Here is a 21,253-nt window from a genome sequence, read left to right as displayed (position 1 = left end):
CTTTTTTAAAGAGTAATTATTAGAAATTTACCAATTCATTTTTTCCTGCAATATATCTCTTGCCATTTTGAAATTATTTTAACATTCCTTAATGCTCTCTTAATTCACAGTTTTTCAGGAAAATGTGTTAGATATAAAAGAGCTGAAGTGCCCACAAATGAAAGCTATCAGTTATTCTTTCAAATGCTTTCAAATCAAGAAATATACAATTTTACATTGAATGCTCGTAATCCCTTGGGTCAATCAGAATCAACACTTTTAGTTAATGTAACTGAAAAAGGTAAGCTACTGCATAAACCAATGTCTTAAAAATAACTTTAGAGGTGGTAAAATGTCTTGAGATTAATGAAAAGTGCCTCTAGGGATTACTTTTTGCTGATTATTTTCTTTATAATTACTTAATATTAATTTTGTAAATTTTACTGAAAAATATTTAAAATTTGTAATTTCAAGTCACTGTTTTATTGAAGAAATAAAAATTTGAATTGTTTCCACAGAAACTGTAAGTGGCTTTATCTAATAGTTTTTGATTTCTCACAATATTTTTTGCCCAATTTTTAAAAACTTTTTTATTTTGAAATAATTTAGACTCACAAGTAGTTGAAAAAATAATAAATTAGAGCCCTGTGACCCCTTTACCCGACTTTCCCAATAGTAACATCTTATGTAACTGTAGTACAACATCCAGACTAAGCAGTTGACTGGTACAACACTGTGAACCAGGCTACTGAATGAGACCACTAACCTTGCTCAGTTTTCGCCAGTTTTTACATGCATTTAACTGTGTGTGTGTAGTTCTGTGCAGTTGGATCCATGTATAGATTCATGAAACCACCAGTACAATCAAGATCCAAAACTGTTCTGTTGCCCTAAAGGAACCGCCTCCTGCTTTCACTTCAGCAAAGCACACCCCTCTCCCCCTCCCCCAGGCACTCAAATCCCTGTCCCTGGACGACAGCTAATCTGTTCTTTGTCTCTGTTATTTTGTCATTTTGAGAATGTTGTATGAATGGAGTCATACACTGTATAACCTCTGGAGGTTGGCATTTTTACTAAGCATGGTGTCCTTGAGATCCATCCAAGCTGTTGTATGTATCAATAAATAGTTTGTTCCTTTTTGCTGCTGCTCATTTCTGAATTTTTACCAACCCTATTAATATATAGCTCAAAATAGAAATAAAATATGGCCCATCTTTTTGGCATTCATTCTCATGGTCATTGCATGGGTATCAACTCCTTGCCAGGCTCTGCAACATGCACAGCAGTGGAGTAGAGGCCTTATCCTAGAGACTCGCAGTCGGGGAGAAAGGGCTTAAACTGGATGCATTATAGCACAGCCTGGCACGTGACTGGTAGATGCTCCTGTTGCCTTTTTGTTTTGTACACGTGGGTCACTTTCATCAATTATTCCATCCCATCATCTCTTGTTTCTTAATTTTTCCTAAAACAGCTGCATTTTATACTTGAGTGGCAGTGTTTGCATGTATTTGTCTGCCCTCTGCCATTTCAGCCTTACCTTCCACATGATTCTTTCCCATCACTTGCATTGCTATGTGCACCATCACCAGTGTAATGTGCAGTTTGCTTTCACTGTGCTTTTGCCAAGACCCCAACCTGAAATGCTCTTCTGCATCATTTTGCCAATTTCAGTCTAATTCTAGCCTTCAAACCTCATTTTCATTCCCATCTTTGCTGTAAGACTTTCCCTGCCACACTTACATCTAAATTCCTGTAGCAGCTAGTATCTATACTACACATTTAGGAACTAATGTATACACTGTAGTTGATTTTCTTTATTTTTGTTGGTCATTCTTCCAAGTAAATTATGGATTCCTGAATGGTAGAGACTATGATATGACTACGTTTTAGTATTTATGATGCCAGCTCAGGAACTTCAAGTGTGGTTGGTCCTGAAAAAAAGTTGGCATGATGTTAGCAGTGACAGTGAGTTTTGTGTATTCCACAAATACTGGGTAGAATATTGTTGATCAGTACTAATGACACTTCTGTTTTTTGTTTTCTATGATTCTCACTTGTCATATTAGAAAACAGCTTTCAAAGTAATCTTTGAAAATTGTATTTACAGTTCATCCCCATACTCCTACTTCAGTCAAAGTGAAGGATATTAATTCAACAGCTGTTACACTTTCCTGGCATTTACCAGGCAACTTTGCAAAGATTAAGCTGTTATGTCAAATTGAAATTAATAAAACTAACTCAGTACATGAATTGGTGAGTAAGATTCTTCTATAAACTTCCTTTGAGGTTACTTTGGATAAAATACTTAGTTTTTAAGAAGAATTAAGTAAATTGTCACACATAAGCTCTCAGGTTATTTATTATAGAGATTTACTAAGAGCCAAGACATTATGTAACAATGTCATAATAGCATTATATTTAGCACTTAAAAACAATTATAATGTTATATATTATGGAACATAAGTTTGACTTTTACTACTCAGAATGTTTTCAAGTCTAGTATAGTACCTGGCATGTAACTGTTGCTCAATAAATTTGTGAATGAATGAGTAGTTTTTGCTGTAACCTTTGGCGTTAGTTAATGGACTAATCGGCACCAGAGAGAAAAAGTGATTTTTTTAAAACTGTTAAGTGCAGCAATAGGAGCAAGTTATAATTGGTCATTATAAGTCAAAACATGACTTTTTAATACATTTTAAGTACTTAGGCTGACTTTTATACTGTACCGTCTCGTAACTTGTGGTAAGTCCAAAATAGATGATGTTGTGCTTAAATAGCCTTTCAGAAACTTACTGATGATTTCTAGAAAATCAGTCAGACTGCAAAATGTACAAAGCTCCTAGTTATAAGTAATTGGGAACTCAGAGACTTTCTTGAGGCATGCAGATCGTCAAATTTGTTTAGAAATACTCCATCTTGATTTTATTTAGTTTAAGTATTTGTTAAATATTCTACATGTTTAGCACCACACTAGAGCTTCTAAGTGCCATATAAAAAAAGATGCGGAAGATGATGCCTGCCTCCAGTAAGCTTTCAAGTGTCATCTGAATAATACGGTCAGTCCTCACGGTTGTCTTAGAGTACCAAACACCAAGCTTATTGCATCACCACTGGCCGCTGGCTGGTTGTCACAGTTATCCTTTCTGCATAATTTAATTGACCATTATTATTTAGATCCAACATTTGAATTAAAAAGATACCTTACTTTTATTTATTGCTATTGCAGAACGCAATTTCACTGGTTTGACATTTATATAAGAATTAAAATATAGTGGATAAACTGTCTTTAGTCTTACAGAGGTAAATGCTCATGACATTCAGTCAATTTGTTACAAATTTGGGAGACTTTCTTATTAAAAAAAGTATATGTGTATGTATTCATATATATCCTATACATTATATAATATATATTACATATTACATATATACATTATGTATGTAGTATGTTTTAAATTTTTGTTTGTTTTCTCATAGAGGAATATCACAATGAAAGGGGTAGAAAATTCAAGTTATCTCATTGCTGTGGACAAGTTAAATCCATATACAATATATACTTTTCGGATTCGTTGTTCTACTAAACCTTTCTGGAAATGGAGCAAATGGAGCAATGAAAAACAATATTTAACCACAGAAGCCAGTAAGTTGACTAAATGATTTGTGGCTTAATTATTACTATGGATCCTGAACTTTATGACTTTTCTTTTCTAAGAAAATGTCGCCAAAGTGACTAAAAGTAGGAGAATGTTTAGATAAGTTGTAAAATTGTGTAATACCTTCTGGTAAAATATACAGACATTTTAAATGATGGTTTTTAACTTTTTGTGATAATATGGGAAAATGCTTGGCATGTGTTACATGAAAAGACTAGGCTACTCTATTCACAGTGTGATTGCATCCATATTAAGAGGATACATACAAAACCAAACTTGAAAGATTATGGGGTGATTTTTTCTCACTCTTTCCTCCTCTTCTTGGAATTTTAATAATATATTTAGAATACCTCTTTATTGGAAACAATAATAAGGTTAATTTGATGGAATTTTATTTGCAAACTAGGCCTGAGAAATGGTTGGGACTACAAGGTCTTAAACTTTAGTTTCTGTGGTACACCCAGGTCACACTATTTATAAAATCAGATAACGGGTTTTCTGAGTATGGTAATTTCCAAAGACAGAATGAGATCTATTCTTGATTAAACAGATGTCAGCTTTAAAACAAACATCAAAAAATTTAGAAATAGGTGTAATTTTTCAGGAAGCATTCAACAAAAGATTGCAAAAGCATTATTTATATTATATAATATAGGGAATATACAGCTTCTTCCAAAAAATTTAACAGCAGTAGGACAAAAAAATGACAGATGTTACCAGATTTTCTCTCCACATGAAGACTAGAGAGATGAGAGGAGCTTTACAACACCTGTAAGAATTGTTTGGACCACGCTTGAGTCCAGGGAAGAAAGAGCATTAGTTATCTGTTGCTATGACAAATTACCCCAAAAGTCAGTGGCTTAAAACAGCAAACATTTATTATCTCACAGTGTCTATTGGTCAGAAATTCAGGAGCAGCTTAGCTGAGTGGCTCTGGCTTAGAGTCTCTTATGAGGCTATAATCAGGATGTGGGTGGGGGCTACAGACTTGACGAGGATTGGGGATTGGCTTTCAAGATGGTTCACTCATGTGGCTGTTGGCAGGAAGCCTCAGTGCCTCACCATGTGGGCTTCCCCACTGGGCAGCTGGAGTGTCCTCAACAGAACAGCCAGCAACTCCAAGGCTTAGTGATCCAATCTCCACAGTGTCTTTTATAGCCTAGCCTCAGAAGGAACATACATCATAGCCGCCATATGCTGCTGGTCACACAGGCCAACCCTGATACAGTGTGGAAGGGACCGCACAAGGGCAGGAACATCAGGAGGTGTGGCCAGTATCTTGGTCATTTTGGAGACTGGCTGCCAGAGCAGCTTTTGCCTTCAGTTGATAAGCTGTTGTTGCCAAGAGGAAACATTTTATTTCACCTCATTGAGATGAACGCATTAATTCACTTAACACTTACTGAGAATCTACCATGTGTCAGGGATTGTTCCAGTTACCAGGGATATGGCAATGAATAAAACAGCAGTCTCTGCCCATGGAGTTTATAGGCTAGAGGATTAGAAATGAGTTTTTTTAAATATATATATAATAGTCTATTGGGTGGCAGTGAGTACCACAGAAAAAAAAAAAGAAAAAAAGACCCAGAGAGAGGACTGGGGAATGAAGGCCAGGTAGTTGGGGAGGGGGATTGCAGTTTTAAACAGGGTATCTGGAAAAGACCTCACTAATAAGGTAGATAGCACTTGATCTGAAGTATACAGGGGTGGGGAGGCAGCTACATGATTAATTCAGAGGAGGAGGAGAGTTCTAGGCAGAGGAAGAGAGGGCACATAAAGTGCAGAAAGCCTGGGCGGGTGACCTTGGCATATTTGAGGAACAGCCAGGAAGCCAGTGTGTGGCCAGAGCTGACCTGAGTAAAGGGAGGTGGGAGGTTATGAGACTGAGAGGCACTGACACATCTCGGAGGGCCTTGAGGGTGATTTTAACCCACTGTCAGGGGCTTTGTGTTTTGCAGCCGTTCAGAGCTCAGCTTTTCCATTGCTTCATTTTCTAAGTGGAAGCCACTTGACTACTTCACATTTTTATTGAGAATTCCAAAAACCTAGACAAAAATTTCAGATACTACCATCCCAATGATTGATGTTATCACCTGACAAAGTATGTATCTTCAAATACTGACTTTTAAATCTGTTTCTTAGTTCCTTCAAAGGGACCAGATACTTGGAGAGAGTGGAGTTCTGATGGAAAGAATTTAATAATATATTGGAAGGTAAATATCTAATTTTTCCTTCAATAGTTAAGTAACTCACATATGGTACTTGGGTTACCAGGGAGCCAGGATTTCCCAGACTGGCTAAGTTTGCAGTATTGCTGAGAATGTAACCCGGCTTCTGAAACCCCCAGATTCCTCATCACTGCAGATGCACCACAGTCATTGTAGTGGGGGTCTTCTGTCTCAGATCTGAGCATTCTTTAGTTGATTTTACAAGGCCTATAAAGGACTGAGGAGTTCGTGAATTCCATCTCTCTCCCTTTAGTCAGAAATGCAGCCAGAAACTACAAGTTAGAATCCCAAATGTTCATGTTGCATTTTTTCATCCAGTGAATAGGAAACCAACTTTTTATTCATGTGTAATTTTTTCCCTTAAATAAATTGCATTATGACAATTATAAAGTTTTGTATAGTTCTGTAAAATTTTAGATAAAATATGAATTGCATTGTTTTACTAGTTTTTTTTTCTTACAAGAGCAAACATTTTTGTCACTGTAACTTTTATCTGATTTATGAACATCAAAAACACAGTTGTTTTCTGCATTGGATTTCATAGGAGCAGTTATAGTTGGATTCTTTTAAATAGTGAATTTTGTTATTGAAAATAAAAATGTTATTTTTTCAAAAATTTAGCCAGCATATCTTGGAGTAAAGTGAAGTCTGAGCAAGTTCTTTACGCGTTCGTTGCTTTGAACTTGTCTGTATATGACTGTGCATCCCCTCTGCCTCTTGATTAGGAAATCCCCTGGCTACTCTCAGTTGTCTCTCAGATTTCACAATAATATAGTAGTGATTATACAAGTTACTTCAGTGTAGAGAAAATTTTAAATGTTCAAACTAGATGAATGTTTAAGCAAGGATTAAAAATATTGAAGCGATTTGGATTCTAATTTCAGTGGCTAGTTGATTGTTCTGCCATATTTGGGTGGAAAATTAAGTTGTTTTGGACATGCTGAGTTTTTTAAACATGTGCCCCTGGGATATCCAAGTACAGTCCAGTAGGTGGTGGTTTAATGTAAGGCTCTGGAGCTTGGGAGAGGTCAGAGCTAAAGGCATAGCTTTGAGTAGCATGTAAATGGGATCACTTGTGGGGAGCACGCAGGGTAGAACTAGGCCAAGGTGGAACCCTAGGTGATGGCAGCATATAAAGGACCAGGGAAAGAGGAGGATCCAGCAGAGGAGATTGGGTAGGTCAGAGGGTCAGAAAGACCAGAAGAAAGTAGTATTGCAGAAGCTAAGGAAGAGGGGGATATGTGAAGGAGTGAACAGTATCAAATGAAGCCCGCAGGTCTTTGGATGGCAATGTGTCCACTGGACCAGGCATCAGAAGGCCATTGGTGACCTCTGTTGGAGCAGTGTTTTCAGCAGAATGTTAATGTCAGTGTCAGCCTAGATCAGAGGGTTCCATACATTGCTGTACAACTTGGAGCAATTGTTTTGTAAAGCAGTTTAGCTATATAAATAAAGACGTTTAAATGTTTATTTCCTTTCCAGTAAGTCTACTTTTGGGAACCCATACTAAAGAATTAATCCTTGTCATGAAAAAAAATATGGCACCAAAAGGTTTATTTTAGTATTATGAAAAATCAGGAAAAACTTAAATTTCATTTATTTAAGGAATATTCAAGTAAACTGGTAAAAACGCTACGTGAAATATAAAGCCATTAAAGTGTATATGACTATATTATCATGGATGAGTGTACATTATAGAAAAGTGAAAAAAGATATAAAATTGTATAGTACAATTAAAACAATTTTAATAAAAAATCTCCATCTGGAAAAACAACTTGAAGGAAATATCAATATATAAGAATATTTAAGAGATGGAAATAGAGGAGATATTTCTTGTTTTTTTCCAACTTTTGAATTTTTCCTAAATGTTCTGTGATGGGCAGATACCACTTTAAAATGAGAAAACAGCAACTGTTTAAAAAACATGATGTCATACTTTTTAATATTTTATTTTTAAGTAGAGCAGTGCTTCTCATCAATTTCTTTTGGTTTGCTTCTGAAAAATGTGTTTCCGTTTCGTTACTGAATTTTTATATTTCCGTGTGCTCTTACTGCTTACAACAAGTGTAGTTTTTCTTCAGCATCACTTTCCTGATCTATCCAGGTCTCAGTGGGTTTCACATCTGTGTTTTGCACTGTCGACAACTTCATTTTTTCTTGTTAGGATGCCTCGTTACGACTAGTAGAGTGTCCAGTTTATTTACACTCAATGGCCTTTCCTCATCACAATGTCACTTTTTGCAGGTATTTTTTAACAGAATTTATTTTTCTGTTCTTCATAGCCTTTATCCATTAATGAAGCTAATGGAAAAATCCTTTCTTATAATGTATCATGTTCATCAGATGAGGAAACACAGTCCCTTTCTGAGATTCTTGATCCTCAACACAAGGCAGAAATACAGCTTGACAAAAATGACTACATCATCAGTGTGGTGGCAAAAAATTCTGTTGGCTCATCGCCACCTTCTAAAATAGCTAGTATGGAAATTCCGAACGGTGAGTACTGAAGGTAAAAGTAGTGTATGAAACACTTTGAAGGGGTTGCTTGCCCTCGCGTCTGTCAGCTTTCTTCTCGTGTCCCCTGCCACTGCTGATGGATAAGGAGGGACGGGCCGATTCATTCATGTCCAGGATTCATGGAGGGGCCGCCGTCATTAGTACCGACTTGAAGCATCTACACTGATGGATAAAACAATGACTAAACCCAGTTACTTGAACACCTAACATCGTAGAGTCGTGGTGGTGGATATTACCCTCAGGAAGAAATATTCTAGCAGGTTATTCAGATACCATGTTCATATATCTCCCCAGGACCATGAGGGTTGGTGCTTACGTCAGCCAGGCTATTTTCAAACTGTCAGGCAAGGAAAGATACCCATTTTAAGTGGCAGCTTTGTTGATGAGACATTCTTTATCAATAGGAATCCTTTATCGGTAAGAAATTCTTTTAAAGTCTAAATTAGATCTTCAATGTAAGCTTTAAAAAAAAATTGTGATGTAATTTTGAAATTCCTTAGTGCCCCCTTTTACGTTTTATGAATTACCAGTGATTAGTCCATTCCTCCTTAGCTGCACTGACAGCTTTGTGAGACCCGAGGTTTTAGTGGCCACTCCCACCTCTTCTCCCAGTTAACTCCTCTCCTGAGTTATTCCCTGCTCCACCCTGCTGTCCTGCCCCAATATGGGGACACCTTTCTATGACCACCCACTCCTAGAGGAAAAAATTGGTCCAGTTTGGGTCATAAGTATCTTTTCAGCTCTTGCATGAGGCAGTGTCTCACACCGTGTTCTGTAGTTGGTTCTGTCTCAGTCGGTCATTGGCACGTTAGAAGGAAGGACTGGGACGCACAAGTATATTTCAGAGACACACAACACAGGCCAGAGCCCAGGTGGCAGTGCACACCGGAGAGGAGAGGCCTGTAGGCGGTGGTCTGGAGGCAAAAAAAAAAAAAAAGAGAGAGGTGTGAACACCGTTAGCAGAATAACCTGCTGACTTAGGTTAGGTATTTCATGGCTCTTACAGCGACAGGCAGTAGCCATGTTACCTTTTAATTCAAGAACTATATTCCTGCCTTTTCCATGTGTCCTTCAAGAGGCAGTAATTTATAGAACTAACAGTAGTCTGGTCATCAGCTTCCAGACAGTTGCTGAGACCAGAACAAACCATTGTTTCTTGAGGATTTCCCGAGTTGGAGGCCTTGCAGCCTCAGCCCAGGTTTCCATTGTGGTTTTTTAGTCACATTGAGCCAAGAAGCTGTCACACCCAAAGTCTTCTGTATTCTAAGCCAAATTGTTGTCTTGTGTCCAGTAGTAGTTGCTTATGAATGCAAATTTTGTTCAGTAAGCCTTTCCGTGGCTTTGTACTGAACCCTTAAATAGGCTTCAGTTATAGAAGTTACTCCTTCCTGCTGTTACTGTGGGAACTTTCCCCCAGCCCTTTGGCCACGCTGTCCTAATGCCCACCAATTCCTCAACCCCAACCTTGGGCCTTCCTTATCACCTCGGCTGAGTTCTGGCAGGATGGGAAGACCAAACCTCACCCTGGCCCCCTCCTGCCAGCCCCTGTGCCTCATCCCTCCTGGACCCCAGGGCACTCCTCCCTCCCTGCCCATACCTGCCATCCATCCATCCCATCCCGCAGCGTGTCATCCCGCCACATTTCAGCGGATCCCTCCTCTCCCTGCCCTGTCTCCAGAATCCCATCAGCCCACCTCCGGGGTAGCAGTCTTCCTTGAGAGGCAGAGAGGGGCTGGCTCACCCACCCACTCACTGCGTGGCGTTGTGCTCCTGTTCTGCGCGTGCGGTCTGTGCCCAGGGCTGGAGCTGCAGGCACAGGGCCCCCGTCTGCTCTCAAGGGAGGAGGGATTCTGACTGTCCGCCCCGTGCTCTTCACCGGCCTCCTGCCTGCCCTCCTCCCGCCCCTGCCGCCATGCCGCATCCCCTCTAGTACCCGACGTCCCTCTGCCCCATCCCTCACGGCTGTTGGTCCTCGGGTCCCTGCCCCGCTACATCACTACCTGATCCTAGGTGCTTTCTTATTGTTTGCTTTCTTTTTTCAGCTGCTGAGTTAATCTTTACATACAGGCAGTTGCTACTGTTAAAACAAAAGCGACAGAACAACAACTTCTAAACTTTGCTAAAGGTTTATCTAGTTTAGCACTGTTTTGAAATGTCTGTACAGCGAAGTAATTTTTGTAGTTCTTGCCCATTTTCCTGAGATTTACCTTAAAATATTATTTTTAACACTAGTAAAATATCCTTCTTTCTTGAAGATGATCTCAAAATAGAGCAGGCTGTTGGAATGGGAAATGGGATTCTCCTCACTTGGAATTACGACCCCAACATGACTTGCGACTATGTAATTAAATGGTGTAACTCATCTCGGTCTGAACCCTGCCTCATGGACTGGAAAAAAGTGCCTTCAAATAGCACTGAAACTGTAATAGAATCTGGTAAGTGTCCCTCAGTTAAAGTGCTTTAAAAATATTTTTTGAATTTACTTTTTAATGGGAAAACTTTGGTTTATAACATTGTATGTTTCATGTGTACAACATTATATTTCTCCCCTGTGTACACTGCAGCGTGCTCACCATCGAAAATATATATGTATTTTTTTTAAAAAGAGCAACACATGGAGTGACTGGTTGCAGTGCAGTGACTGTTCTCCCTTACCACTGGGCAGGGTGTGGGTTGGTCTGACTTTTCTGGAAGGCGGTTTGTGGCACTATGTGTGTGAGACGATTCATAGCCTTGGATCCAGTCATTACTTGCCTAGGAATTTATCCTGAGAAGTAATCAGAGAGTAGCACGGATTTACAACTAAGAACATTCACCATAACATTATTTATAGTTGTAAAAATTGAAAACATCCCAAATAACAAATAGGAGAAAGTGATTTATAGCACAATTATAAAATGGAAAGGTAAGTAGCACTAAAGATGGAACAACAGAGGGAAGTGCTCACGAGAAAAGAAGACTACAAGCTCTCGGCAGTGTGATCTCACCCGTCATCCTTTTGCCCTCCTTCACCCAGGGCCCAGGTTGCTGAGCAGGAAGGATGTGCTCCCATCACCACTTTCCCTGGTGTAGGTCAGGGGGCCAAGGGCAGCCCCCTCGTGCCCGGCTGCCCCAGGCCGTGAGCTGCCCTTGATACGATGCAGCCTGAGGTTCAGCCAGGAGGGTGGTGGTAGCCTACAGGCTGAAGCAGCCTTGTCCTTTGGAATTACAGCCTCCTGTCATGATCACTGCCCCTTCTGAGCAGCTGATGAGCGTGGACTGTGCCTCTACCTGTGGGAATTCTGGAACGTGTCGCAGTGATGCTTCTCGGCGTCATTCCCCTCTTACGGTTCTCCCTCCCGCGTTAGTGATGTTCAGGGGAGCAAGCAGCTGCTGATTCTCTCTCCCCGGGAATGCATTCTACTCATTTACTTTGTTCACTGTCAGATGGTGAGGATGAGCCCCATTCATTGGGTTCCTACATGTGGCTTCAGATTATTTTCCGGTTCTACTTGGAATGTAGCCAGACTCCTTCACATGCGCAGTTGGCCAAGGCCTTGAGGGTTGCCCTCGTCCTTTCTCACTGCACATGTCACTTAGCAGCGTGCCCAGCCGCGCCTCGCCCTCCTCTTTCCTACACCTCCCTGTGCGTCTCCCCTGTGTGTAGCTGCCCGAGTCTGACCCAGTACTAGTGACTCCATAAATTCTAACCCCACTTCCATCCTTTCTTACCTGGGCTTGGAGAATAATCAGAATGGACTGGGGCAGGGTAGAGTGATGTGGACCAGCATTGCTTTAGATAGGATACCTGGGATGTAACTTTAAGCTGAGACCTGTTGGGTGAGATGGAGAACTTTCCACGCTGAGGCATGTGAGCAAAGGCCCTACCTACAGTAGCTGAGAAACCAGAGGCTCCGAGAAGCTCAGTAACTTGCCCAAGGTCGCAAAGCTAGTATCTGATCACACCAGGGTTTAACTTTAAAGCAACTCAGAGCTATTCAGAGCTTTAAGAGGCTGGGGGTTTTGTCTTTTATTTACTGCTGCTGGGACAGAGTATGGCCACAGTGGGCACATTTCCTATTCCTTTCTCACCCAGGCATCCACTCTTTCAACTTTCCACTCTCTTTTATGACCGCAAAACACGTTTCTAATGCTCGAAACACATGGGCTCTTTTTCTTTTTAAGGCAGCAAAACCCTGGAGAATATTGATATGCGTAATTATAACATAAAAGTAGGCACAGATTTCCTAATATACGTGCGGTATAGAATCAGAACCTGAAGCATACTTGTCCCCAAAGAAAAAAGTCGCAAAGTGATTTTAGAGGTTGACCATCTCATTTTCCAGCCTGTAGAGCACTGGTGTTCTGAGCCGGAGAGCGAATGCTTTCGCCGCACAAGAATGACTGTATTCCACAGATTAAGTGCAGTGCCGGATACTGCCATTTCCCCCCAAACAGTCTCTTCTTCCCAGATCACTGCTGGTGAGCTACAAAGCACCCTTCAAGGCTCTTTTCAAATGTCACTTCTTGGTGGCTTTTTCTGACCTTCTTAGCCTCATTTGGTCCCTCATTGAAGGGGCCACAGACTATGAAAGGTCCCCCTAGTCAAAACACAGTCTTGTGGGGACCCCTTCTCATGTGTCTCCCCAACTCTCTGCCAACTGCCCCAGGCCAGGGGCCTTGGTAACAGTCCACTGCTGTGGTCCCAACACTTCACCCACTACCTTGTACTGAGTCGGCATTTAAAAGTGATTACCTTGGATTGAAGTTAAAGGTGCTTCTCTTGTATGTCTTGTGGAGTTAACTCAGGGGCACTCCGTGGCAATGCTGTAGAGAGGATAGACTAAGGCCCATTTCCTTTGACACTGAAGTGTCACAGTAGAGTGGAAATTTTAGTATCTGATTGTTGGAACAAGGAAAGAACAATGGGTTCTTTCCAACCCAGAAATAACCCTGTTGAGTGAAGGGCTTTTCAGAGGCATAATATGCGTGATCTGGACCTGGGATGGGTTAGAAAACTGTCCCTGGATCAAATCTGGGGAGAAGTCATCATTGCCTGATTTGAAGGAACAAAATGAAGGTCTTGATTACCATTTTTTCCTTTTCAAGGTGATGTCATGTTATAATACTAAACTTTACAGCAGAAATGAATTTGTTTGTTTGATTTTTGCTGAGTTAATTTTTCACTCTGAATATTTACCAATTTTGAAAATGCAGATGTATTTTCTATAATCTTTTTAAAATTAGCATTGGAAATTTCAGAGTAAGTTATAAGTTTGATATTTCTAAAATAGATATTTACAGTAATATTTACTTAGGAAAGTTTATTGATTGTGTTCATCCTATAGATCAGTTTCGACCAGGCGTAAGATACAATTTTTTCCTGTATGGATGCAGAAATCAAGGATATCAATTATTACGTTCTATAATTGGATATGTAGAAGAATTGGGTAAGTTAAATGGGTTAGTTTTCTTAGAGTTCAAGATAATACAAGTTATAAATGGATAACAGTTGTAAGATTGAATTCTAAAAATAGGTTGATTTGAGCTATTTATTTGTTCAAGGAAGAAAAATAATTTGATAACTATAAAATTGTTTGTAATTACTTATTCTTCATTTTTTAAATATTTATATTTCACAATTTTACTATTGTCATTGAGAAAATTAAATCTTAATTTGGATTTCAGAAATAACCTAATTTGCACTTATACAAATTTTTAAAAATAGTAACTTATTGAAGACTATCAGTAAAGAGGGGAAATACAAGTAAAAGTCTATTTAAGTGGCCACCTCTATAGAAAAATTTAAAGATTTTGCATAGGTTACCTCCCCAGATAGGTATTATATCTAAAATATGTAAGTTCTACCTTTGTGTCTCTGGTTACTACTATATAAGCTTCACAGCAAAGGCATTTGTGATAATATCTGTGAAAGTTTATGATTAAATAGAGAATAAAGTTCTAATTCCAAGTTTAACTATTTTTGAAGCTAGAAATCTCACTAAACCTCAATGCCTTACTCTGTATTAGTAATCCCTCCTTTAAATACTGACCTTTCTCTTTTCATAGCTCCAACTGTTGCACCAAATTTTACTGTTGAGGATACATCTGCAGATTCGATATTAGTGAGATGGGAAGATATTCCTGTGGAAGAGCTTAGAGGCTTTTTAAGAGGATATTTATTTTACTTTGAAAAAGGAGAAAGAGACACATCTAAGATGAGGGGTTTGGAATCAGGTGAGTAAATACTAGAGTAAGTACACTGTGTCTTAGAAGTTCTTCATTAACTCCAAAAAAAAAAGAAGAGGAAAGAAAACATGAAGGAAGATGCTGCTGAGTAGTTTAGACTGGTTTCCAAAACTGTCTGAAAAATAGGGAAGTGAAAATGCAGTCATTTGATGAATATGAAAATTTTAAAATTTTAGTATGTGACAAATGGCATGTAGTCTTTCAGAAACCATTTATTCTGAAGCCTTTGATTTTGTGCCCCACGGGACAGAGACCATCTCTTACTGGTCTTGCATGATCCATAACATAGCACCTTATGAAGCTTACTTGAAAAAAAAAAAAAAAACTTCCTGTACTTACAATAATGGAGGAGAAAACTCAGGAACCTAAAGATTGGCCTCGGAGCCTCCGAGGCTGACAGAGAGCCATCCACCCAGTTAGCCACGGCCTTAGTGAACTGGGAGACCCAATTAAGTTGACTGGGGATGTGTGTATCCATTAGGTCTTAAAAAGCATAGTCAGCCATTGACAATTGTCCAGAGACCTTTGAGAGTCCCCAGAGTTACAAATGCAGAAATGTTTATGCAGACCTTTGGCTTTTAAACCCTAAGTCGTATATTTCTGTTGGGAGTCCGATGTTCCTTATTCATGGCTGGGCAACACAAGCATATCATCTCTTCAGTTTGGGAGCTTTCATTTTCCTTAATGACCTCTCTTTGGAAAGAAACCACTTAAATTGTTTGGTGCCTGTCTGACAAGTAGAGAACAGCAATGCTACACGGAGATGCTGACGAACTGGGCATCAGTTTATTCACCTCCCAAGAGCAGCTGTGTAAATGAGCACCTGCCCCAGATCTCTACGTTCTGCATTTCCTGAGCCATCAAAGCTGAGGGAAGCCCTAAATAATCAGATTATGCAAACATCCAGAGTCTAGTGTTATTTCCCTCAGATGCTCAGAAATTTTACACTTGAACCAGTTAAAATTCTAGCATGTAGACTTCTGGTTAGGCTGAATTGGTCATTAAAAGTAGAATAAAAGAGAGAAAAAAAATAACAACACATAAAGACACAGAGAACTGGAGGGGCCAGAAAAGAGAATTTGGAAACGGAGTGGGAAGAAGTGGGGCAAGTGAGTTGGAGGAGTGGAAAGTAGGGAAGTCTACGTGGACGGTTGGGCTTCAGTAAGAAGTCATTTGGTTCATCCTGCAGGGCCAGGAGTGAGGGCCAATGGTTAGGATGCATCAGGGCTGAACAGTGGGAGTTGATTGAAAGTCAGTAAGGAGCAGTTAGAACTCCCAAGTCCTGTATCAGCTTCATGCAGCTAACGTGAGTGCCCTCTCCCCTGCCTGAGGACAAGAGGTTTATTCTGAACCAGAGAGCCTCAGGACAGGGAGCCTTAGTCAACAGTGTGACCTCCCCTCTTCCTCCTCCCACCCATCTAATAGGACATCTTCAGCTGGGCCTATTTCCCAGGTAAGAGGTGAGAGAACTAAAGTAAATGGCTCCTGAGGAAAGACATAGAAGATGCTAATATTTGGGGGATGTTCCCAGTGAAGAGCCAGGAGCCCCACGGTCATTCCCCATCAGTGATAAGTGAAGCCCACCAGCCAATAAACCCCAACTATGTACCCCGAGCTTCCAATGAGCCTTTTAGAGGCTCACTCTTGAACATAACTAGCAGCCAGGGATAACCAGGTGCTGGAGAGGCTTCTAACGTGAAAGACAGAAGCCAGGAGAAATTAGAGCACTGTGGGAAAACAAAAAAATTTAAAACAAAACAAAACTATCCTTGGATAGTTGAGATAGCCAGTATTTATTGAAAAGACATGATGCTATAAAAAGGGACAATCAGAAGACAGTTAAAGAACTCCTCAAAATTAAAAATATGATCAAATGAATTTTTAAGGAATTAAATAGAAGTAGAGAAATTAAATGGAAAAATAGAATAATTCTTCTCAAAATCAGACAAAGACAAAGGAGAAAACTTGTAAAAAGAAAACTAGGTAAAAGATGAGAAAGTTGGGGCTTGAGTCAAAGACCTGAAGTGTCCTCCTTTACAGGAGTTCTGTTCAAGAGAAGAGTGAAAAGGAGAGAAGAAAATTATCAAAAAAAATAGTAGGAGAAAATTTCCCCAAACTGAAAGATAGTAAAAGGTCCCATCAAGTACAAAATAAAATAAATAGAAAGATCTGTGCCCAAGTATGTCACCATGAATTTTCAGAGCACCTAATATATAAAGAAAAAGTCCCAGAAACAATCAGACAAAAGCAGCTCTTGTGCAGGGGATCAGGGGTAAGAATGGCTGCAGACTTCTCAACAACATACCAGATACGAGAAGCTATCACAGCTATGTCTTCAAAATACTGTGTAAAAATTATTTTCAGCCTAAAATTCTGTACTCAGCTAATTTGTCGACTAATATGAGAGTAGAATGAAGACATTCTTAGACATGTAAGGCTACATATATTTACTTCCCCCCTATATCCCTTCACCAGAAGCTACTAGAAGTCATGCATCCAACATGAGGAAATAAGTGGGGCAGGGAATTCCAGGACAAGGTTTCCAGTCCAGAGCAGATGCCCCAGGAAGCAGCCTGGGAGGGACGTGGGCAGGGGCTGGGGGAGGCAGTGGCACTGGGATTTTGTTGTGTTGGACCACATGGAACATCGTATTGGAGGATGTGGGAAGAATTAGGAATTGGTACATCAAGCAAATAAGGGGGAAAAGCAGTTGTAACAACAGAAAGAAAGAAAGGAAACATGATCGTACTGGGCAATTTGTCTTGGCATTAATCCATATTTGTATGATCTCAGTCATGTAAATACTGAGTTTACCAAGTGTTCTGATGTTTCTGTGTGAATTATGTCGGCTGAGGGGAGAAAGGATATGTTGTGTGAGAGCTGAATCTCCATCTGCCTGGTAGGACGTGAGTAGACAATGTCTAAAATTTCAAAATCAGCACTGCCAATCTAAGTTTATTACAAAATGTGAAAGTAAATACCCAGAGCAACTGATAACATGATTTTAAAGTGATGCAGGTGGCAGGGGAAGGTGCTGGCAGGGAATGCTACTATTTTGTTAGTCATTCAGTGTGATTTAATTTTTAAACTATTGTCTTGCATTATTTTGGTTCAAATTTTAAAAATAATCATTTGAACAGTTCTTCAGACTTCCTCTTGAAATGATGCAAGGGCTTCCTCACTGGTGTCTTCGCTTGAGAACCTGCATGCACTGCCTCATTTCCTGAGTGACTTGAAGCAGTCCCTGCTGATTTGTTCTCTTATTCCCTGGAGTTTCTCTCTCGATTCACAGGCATGATCAGCCCCAGTGGGTTTGGGTTGTGGTGGGTTTCAGTGCTGTTGGTAACAGAAAGAGAAGACTTACTGATTGTTTGCTGTATGCCAGGTGTTATTCTAGAGAATATGTGTACAAAAACTTCCCACAGCCCAATGAGGTAAGTCGTGATACTCTGCTTCATAGTTAGAGAAACTCAGGTTCACAGTGGTTTAAATCATGTGTCCAGATAACATATCCACTAACTGGCAGGGGTAGAACTTGAACGTGGCTCTGGCTGGCTCCATGGGCCTTGGCCCTGCAGGCGGCCAGCATTCAGAATCACTTACAAGGAACGTGGGAAGGACAGCTGTGAATAACCATGTGTTTGAATTGGTATAGAAATCAGTGATAATCTTCTCTTTAAATATAGGTCGTTCTGACATAAAGGTTAAGAATATTACTGACATATCCCAGAAGACACTGAGAATTGTTGATCTGCAAGGTAAAACCAGTTACCACTTGGTCTTGCGAGCCTATACAGATGGAGGAATGGGCCCAGAGAAGAGCATGTTTGTGGTGACAAAGGAAAATTGTGAGTTAAATGTTGCCACCAAGATACTTTTCAGACTTAAATGCATTGTTTCTAGTGATTTTTTACTTTTCACATTTTGTTGCCCTTTTATAGTGGGTAGAGGACATTGTTAAAAAGGCCATGGGATGACTTCATATTTGTTCTTACTAATTATCTGAAGCAATTCCCTAGTGAGTACTCAAAGAATTAATGAATTAAGGATGCATCTTAAGTCTAGAGTTCTAAATTCATGTTGAATTTTTATGCTGGTCAACTAGTTTTAAATTTCTTGTCAGAAATATTCTGTGATTTTTAACATATCAAGGGAAGAGTGTAAGAAGTATCCTTAAAAAAAAAAGTGTAAGGAACAACACTCATAAATCTGAGATGAAAATAGAGAAGAGTGACGGACTTGACTATTTGTCAACAGCGAAGAACTTTCATTTGAGCACAGGCTTATTGTCCAGCCCGGGGTTGGAGTTCATACATGCCCTTAAATAAAGGGCTGTGTAGATTTGGTTCTTGTCTGGGGGTGGTTTTGCCTCCTAGGGAACACTTGGCGGTGTCTGGTGACGTTTTTGGTTGGTGCTACTGGTATTTGGTGGTTAGAACCCCAAGGATGCTGTTAAATTTCCTGCAGTGCATGACAGCCTCTTCCTCAAAAAATACACAACAAAGAAATACCTGCCCCAAAATGTTACTAGTGCCAAGATGAAGAAACCCTGCTCTGAAGAATTTAAGTATTAGTATAAAAATTAAGTATATTTAGTATATACTAAGTATCAGTATAAAAATTATTTAAGTATTAGTATAAAATTACACTTTTTAAGATTATATTTTAATAGTCTTCCAGTGTCTCTCAAGAAGTTAGGATTATTTTTTCTTCAAAACATCTACCAACTTAAATATCTTATAATAAAAGTTTATTCTATAGATTATACAAAAAATGCTGACTTTAATATTTGCAATATTCTCTTTTCAGCTGTGGGATTAATTATCGCCATTCTCATCCCAGTGGCGGTGGCTGTCATTGTTGGAGTGGTAACGAGTATCCTTTGCTATCGGAAACGAGAATGGTAATCATTTACTCTTGCTGTTTTGTTCTTAAGGGCGTGAATATTTCATTAATGTATTAACAAACAAGTACATCTTTTTGATGGAAGCTAAGTATTAAAAAATATCTGTGTTAGGATTAATGTGTTGGAGTTAATATTATGCAAGAATATGGCATATTATTTAAAGGTTTTAAAATTAATAGAGTAAAAGTCAGTTTTTCCCTACTGTATTTACTAATTAAAGTAATAACAGTTACACTTAGAAATTTTTTTTACAGTCATAAATATGGCAATAGCTAATATGCAAGATTAAATATAATGTAATGATTAAGATCTCATTTGTCCTGGTGACCTATTTAGAAAGTGTGTTCATTTTTATTCATTTAGGATATCATAGTGAACTAATGAGCATGGTCATTGGACTTAGAGGATAGTGGGGAGGATGAACATTAAACTCATACTCATTCGGTAAATACAGGTGTACAGAGTGTGAGTGGGTGCTCGGAAGGGTGCTGGAGGCGCTCAGCCAGGGCTTCCTGTGGGAGTTCCACTGGAGCAGAGTCCCAGAGAGGAGGGAGCGGGGGAAGAATGTGCCAGGCAGAGAGAGTAGCTTCTGTGAGGGCCCCGAAGTTGGTGAGAACTTGATCTTCCGGAGAAATGAGAGGAACTGTGTGTCTGGGTGCAGTGAGAGAGTGAGTGGGCCAGCCGAGGTGAGGTCAGCAGGGGTTCAGGAGAGGGTGCCGCGGAATCAGCTGGCAGGAGCTGTCCTGGGCTGGGCTCGGGGCCGAAGGCCGAGCTCATGTGTATGTGGTCCTCTCTGGCCTTAACTACGCACCATTTGTGATGAAGAAGAGAACATATTCTAACAACCCTGGCTTCTGAATCAAAACAGTAATAGTTTAGAACTGTAGACTGACTGCCCTGTTTTGGTAACCAAATTCTCATTACCAAAAATCGCATTTTAAAAATTATTTCAATACGAAAAAGAGATAAAATAAAGAGATAGTTTGGAAGTTAGAGCATTTCAGACTTAAATTAATAAGCTAAGTTGTTTTTTGGTTTTGGTTTTTTCCTGCATGAATTTCAAATAATGTTCTTTTTAACAGCTGTAAATAGGATAGGACACTGAGCAGATTTCCTTTTTGTTTGTGTTCAGTTTTTGCTCAAGATGAATAGCCTTCATTTTCCTGATCATCTAAAGCCTGTTAAGAACAGGGGAGAACTGCATAATGCAGATGTGTTCCCTGAGCAGTCGACCGTGCTTAATCCAGTTTGCAGTGTGAACATTTTGGTTTGATGAGTAATGCCCGTATTATACTTTTGACTTGGTAACACAATCACCATGTTAATTCTTTGCTTTCCAGTTCCATAAGATACATAAGATACTGCAGTTCTAGAATTAGAAGTACTATTTCTAGTTTTCAGATAGGAACTCTCAGTGTCTCGTGTCAAAAGCTCTTGCAAGTGATCACACCGAAAATGATCATCGTTTTATCTCAGATGTTCAAATTAGAGTATTCATATGAAACATCCAAATAAGCCTGATAACTTACTAACTTATTTGTTGTCTAATTGATAATCTTATCACTATTAAATGTACTTAATCATCTTTATTTAAAGGATTAAAGAAACCTTCTACCCTGATATTCCAAATCCAGAAAATTGTAAAGCTTTACAGTTTCAAAAGAGTGTCTGTGAGGTAATCCTTTATTTTCTTACATTTCTCTTTGAAGTACTGACTTCCTTTTGTTAGCCTTTTGTGAAAAGTT

General features: G+C 39.4%; 1 protein-coding gene across 2 annotated transcripts in view; it reads left to right on the top strand.

Annotated features, from left to right (window-relative positions):
• Positions 1 to 21,253, top strand: part of LIFR (LIF receptor subunit alpha) — a 70,591-nt gene that overhangs the window by 41,885 nt on the left and 7,453 nt on the right. For both annotated transcript variants that reach the window (XM_032471215.1, XM_032471209.1), the window contains exons 9-19: positions 111 to 280; positions 2,087 to 2,232; positions 3,454 to 3,616; positions 5,772 to 5,842; positions 8,140 to 8,353; positions 10,630 to 10,809; positions 13,702 to 13,803; positions 14,423 to 14,590; positions 18,289 to 18,450; positions 19,412 to 19,505; positions 21,105 to 21,183. In XM_032471215.1, the coding sequence (XP_032327106.1) occupies positions 111 to 280; positions 2,087 to 2,232; positions 3,454 to 3,616; positions 5,772 to 5,842; positions 8,140 to 8,353; positions 10,630 to 10,809; positions 13,702 to 13,803; positions 14,423 to 14,590; positions 18,289 to 18,450; positions 19,412 to 19,505; positions 21,105 to 21,183 (1,549 nt within the window). The remainder of the gene's footprint in view (positions 1 to 110; positions 281 to 2,086; positions 2,233 to 3,453; positions 3,617 to 5,771; positions 5,843 to 8,139; positions 8,354 to 10,629; positions 10,810 to 13,701; positions 13,804 to 14,422; positions 14,591 to 18,288; positions 18,451 to 19,411; positions 19,506 to 21,104; positions 21,184 to 21,253) is intronic.

This window comes from Camelus ferus, chromosome 3, assembly GCF_009834535.1.
Source record: "Camelus ferus isolate YT-003-E chromosome 3, BCGSAC_Cfer_1.0, whole genome shotgun sequence".
NCBI classification, from domain to species: domain Eukaryota; kingdom Metazoa; phylum Chordata; class Mammalia; order Artiodactyla; family Camelidae; genus Camelus; species Camelus ferus.
The sequence above is the reverse complement of the archived record's forward strand: the minus strand, read 5'-3'. Positions and strand labels throughout refer to the sequence as shown.